This window comes from Geospiza fortis, unplaced genomic scaffold (genome assembly GCF_000277835.1).
Source record: "Geospiza fortis unplaced genomic scaffold, GeoFor_1.0 scaffold11, whole genome shotgun sequence".
NCBI classification, from domain to species: domain Eukaryota; kingdom Metazoa; phylum Chordata; class Aves; order Passeriformes; family Thraupidae; genus Geospiza; species Geospiza fortis.
The window spans coordinates 12,817,745-12,822,229 of record NW_005054304.1 but is presented as its reverse complement, the minus strand read 5'-3'; the positions used below and the strand labels follow the sequence as shown (position 1 = coordinate 12,822,229).

At 46.2% G+C, this 4,485-nt stretch overlaps 1 protein-coding gene across 1 annotated transcript in view; it reads right to left on the bottom strand.

Moving 5' to 3' along the window:
- Window positions 1-2,354: 2,354 nt before the first annotated feature.
- PITX2 (paired like homeodomain 2) overlaps window positions 2,355-4,485 on the bottom strand; it is an 11,532-nt gene continuing 9,401 nt past the window's right edge. The window contains exon 3 of the mRNA XM_005418157.3: window positions 2,355-3,669. Within this exon, the coding sequence (XP_005418214.1) occupies window positions 3,106-3,669 (564 nt within the window). The 3' untranslated portion in view covers window positions 2,355-3,105. The remainder of the gene's footprint in view (window positions 3,670-4,485) is intronic.

Genomic DNA, 4,485 nt, shown 5'->3' with positions numbered 1-4,485 from the left:
GGCCTTTCCGAGGGGCGAGGGGGCTGCGAGGGGGTGTGACCCCCTTGTTTAACCACTCTCCCCCCCGCTTCTGCAAATAGCTATTTTGCAAATTCACCATTTCGTTGTGGCTTTTTCTCCCCCTCTTGGCGGCCTCCATTGTTCCAGGTTCACACTGCCACCGCCGATAAGGAGAAGGAAAGCCCCCGGAAAAAAAAATGAAAGAAAAGAAACCCCACCACGACCCAAGATTTTGATTTACGACCTAATCAAAACATTATATCTTTGGTCAAGTGGCGCAGAAAAATGATGACCCTCAAGGCTTCAGCTAGGGGGAGAAAGAAATTCAGACTACTCTCAGAGTGATTTATGTCCTCTCTGAGCGGTCACGTTGATTTTTCATCGTTTGAGCCATTACACAGTAGAGCGAAAAACTCTGATCCAATTTTTTTTTTTTTTGGTCCGGAATCGGTATATATTATTCTTCTAAATGTACATGCGTATACTATGTGCTATATATCTAATACTTCTCCATGCACACACAGATTCTACACACGTATATACCGATATTTTATATGTACATATATTTATATTTATATTTATAGAAGAGGACTATAAATAACCAAAGCCACCGAGAAGAAACGAGAGCCGAAAAAAGCGTGTAAAATACCGTGCCGATACCCGCAGCGATCCGCTCGCTGATTTCCAAGCCCGTCCCGCTGAGAGGGTTTGGGCAGAAAAGCTCTCTCGTTTCTCCGGCTCCCCTGATCCCCGAGGGGGCTCCCGGGCTGCCAGCCCTTCGCCGCCGGCACCCTCAGACCTTTCGCCCGCAGCCCGGTGAGGAAGAGGAAGAGAAGGAGGAGGAAGGGGACATTTTTGGCGGTCCCTGGCACTCACCCGGGTGAGGTGTTGACACGGTGCGGAAAACCCGCCTCCCCCCCGTCCCAAGCACCGAGGTTCTTTCTCTCCACCGACCCCCTGGCAAGAACACACAGAGGGAAAAAAAATAGAAAGTCGCGTAAAATATTAAAATAATTTTAAAACCCACAACCTTACAACAAAATAAGACAGAGAAGAAAGAATCTAATAAAAAATGTGATGAGGAAGAAAAAAAGGGGATAAAGAAAATAAAAATGAGGGGTCTTAAAAGAAAATTTAAAAATGAGGGGGGAAAAAGTGGAGGCTGGGCTTTGCCCACACTGCAAATGGACCCACGGGAGAGTACCCTGATTTCGTGTGGGGGAAGCATTTTCCTCGTGGGAAAGCGCAGGGCGCTGACCTCTCCCCTCTCCCTCTCTTCTCTGCTCCTCTTCCCGTCTATGCGCTGGGGGGGAAGGAGCCTCTCCGCCGTGTCCGCCCGCCCCCGGGCTACCTCGGCCGCTCCTCCCGACCTCACAAAGGCGCGCAACGAGCGCGCAAAGGCCGCTCAAGGATTAAGCTCGCTCTCACCGCGTAGAGTTTCCTCCCTGCCGTCCCCTGCGCCCCTCGCCAGTTTACGCGCCTGCAGAATTTCTTCGTGTCTCGATATTCCCTCTGGATCCTGCGGCTGCCCACCCTCTCGGCAGCCCCTCCTCGCCCGCCCGGGGTGTGAGCCGATGGGAGGGCCGAGCAGCAATTCATCTTGATTTGTTTCAATTGTCTGGCGATGGCAAAGTTATAATCCTGTATAATTTCACGAACAAGCAGGTTGAGAATGAATGGGTCAATATTATTTAAAACAAAACACACGAGAGCACGACCTTTCCCTTCAACGACGTGTTGCAGCACGAAGTCGCAGGAAACTCGGGCTAACCTCTCACCCCCCGCGCTCCACGGGGTTGCAGTTATTTGGGCTGCTCTTTGTTTCTCCATGTCTGAAAGGGGGATTTGGAAATAGAAATGTAATATTACATGAAGGATCTGCCCGCTGAAGGGAGAGGAGGTGAGCGCAGGGGGCGGCAAAGGGGACAAATTATTTTGAACGGGAGCAGTTTGTTTGCAAGCTGTCTTTTTAAATTTTTTTCTCCCCCACTCCCTTTTCTTTAATGTAATAAAAGCTTCTTTCACAGCAGGACAAATTTAGGCTCGAGATACAGCAGCTTTGTGGCAGGTAATTCTCGAGTCCAGCGATGTCAAATAATCCATTTTCTCGGGGCTGTGCGGGGAAATAAAAGGACCCAAGGGGTACACGTCCCATGGTTCTCTAGTATGCAACGTTAGAGCGAGGGATTTTTTTTTTAACGCGGAAAAAAAAAAGCGCCAGCATTTATTTGCATTGCAAAAGTACTACCCCGCGTTGCCAGAGAACGAGATCCAGTGTCAACTATCAGTCAATCATTGCAGACTAGTTGCTACTGCGCAGCTTGGCTCAGTAAATAAAAAAATCCAGACAGAACTGTATGCTGTATATTTTACTCCCATGAAATAAAACACATTTTTTTTCATGTTTGCTGAAAAGTAAAACAATAATATTGTACGAAATGTTATACACAGGGCATGTTTTACATTGCAATATCAGAAACATCATTGCATCCACCAGAGGTACTATTCTAAAACTGATATTCACACAAATTTTTTTAATAATTATATGTTAGAAACATACAGTGCCGCATTTAGTATATACATTCCCTTGCTTGCAAGCGAAAAAATCCTAATCGCTTCTGTGTAACATGCTTTATTTTAAAGCCTAACCTTTTAAAAACACTGTTGTGATATTACTAACAACTGCTTTTATAAAATTAATTTGACATTTCGATATATATACATCCTTTCAGTCATTTTTATGTTAACAATGCTAAACTTAAAAAATAACAAGCTTATAGTAACATTAAAATGTCATATCATATCCAGTCAAACATTTGTCCATATATATATATATATATATGTCCTTGTAACTGTTGAAATACTCTTAGTGAAAGAAAGATCTCCGAATCTGTAGGAGGTCCTTTGAAAACAAAGGAACTATCTTATTTCAGTGGTTTCCTCTTTTTTTTTTTTCTCCTCTCTCTCTCTTTTTCTCTCTCTTCCTCTCTGCCTCTGATTTTTCCTCCTTTCTCTTTCTCTCTAGTGCCCATTACTTTCTAGTGAAATTCTCAGTCTCTGCGGGAAATGGGGAGGGATTCCCACGCAGTTTCCTACTTGGATGTTTCACACGGGTCTGTCCACCGCGTACTGGCAGGCGCTCAGGTTGGAAGCGGGGTTCTGCACACTGGCATAGCCAAAACTGGAGTGCTGCTTGGCTTTAAGTCTCAGACTTGCCAAGCTCGAGTTACATGTGTCCCTATAAACATACGGAGGTGTTGGAGGAGCATAAGGACAGGCTGGCGTTGGCACTGCAGAATTCAGGGAGGGATTGCTCAAGTTGTTCAAGTTATTCAGGCTGTTGAGGCTGGAGCCGGGCACCCCGGTGACTGCAGAAGGTACCATGCTTGAAGACATACTCATGGAGGATATGGAGTTTGGAGGGGAGAACATGCTCTGAGAAGACAGAGGGTTGACATTCATGGAGTTGAAAAAAGGAAAGCTTTTGGTGGAGAGGGAAGCGGAGGTGAGGCCCTTGGCTGCCCAGTTGTTGTACGAGTAGCCGGGGTACATGTCATCGTAGGGCTGCATGAGGCCGTTAAACTGTGGGCCGAAGCCGTTTTTGCAAAGCTCGGCTTGCTGGTTCCTTTCTCTCTTTCTCCATTTGGCTCTGCGGTTCTTGAACCAAACCTTTGGAAACGGGAGGAGAGGGAGGGAGGGAGATGCAAGTTAGTCAGGAATCACCACTACCACCACTGCAGCCCTTTGCAGGTTCTCGGGACAGCAGCCGAGCTTGTCTGTATAGAAGTTATATATAAAAATTTGTACGAATCTATCTATCTATATATATGTATCTATATATATATGTGACTATATCTCCATGTATAGGTTCCCCCACTCCCCCCCCCATCCCCCCGCAGCCCTCCACATAATTTGTGATGCTCTAATTCGCTCCACAGAGGCCAACACTTCCTTCTAATTCTCTCCCTTTTCTCCTGCCCCCCATCCCTTCATTTTTCTTTTGGGTTTTTTTTCCCCCTTCCCTTCTCTCTTGGCTTTTTCTGTACTGAAGCCACCCAGGAAAAATACAAAAGTGCAAAAGTGAGAGTAAAACGCCTGGAAGCCCGCGGAATATTTAAGACAATGGTACAGGAAAGGAGAGGGAAGCCAGCAACTAATAAATCCTGGCTTCAGTTTGTTAAAACTACAAGTTCCTCTAGCGTGAAAGCTTCCAGAACCGAAAACCACTTTCTAAACAAACACGTTTCACTGCTCTTTGGAAAAAGAAAAAAAGGGAAAAAGAAGAAAAGGAAAAAAGAAGGGGGGAAAAAATTATCACCATTTAACAAAGTGCTAAATGAGATCTAAGGAACCCTCCCCGCGCAGACAATGGGAAAAGCGTGCCCTTTCCCAATCCACATCTGGGTGTCTGACCCGTCGGGCAGCCGCCAGCAGCCTCCTTACCGTGTGTATTGAAACCACCCAGGGGTGTCTGTGGTGACCCCC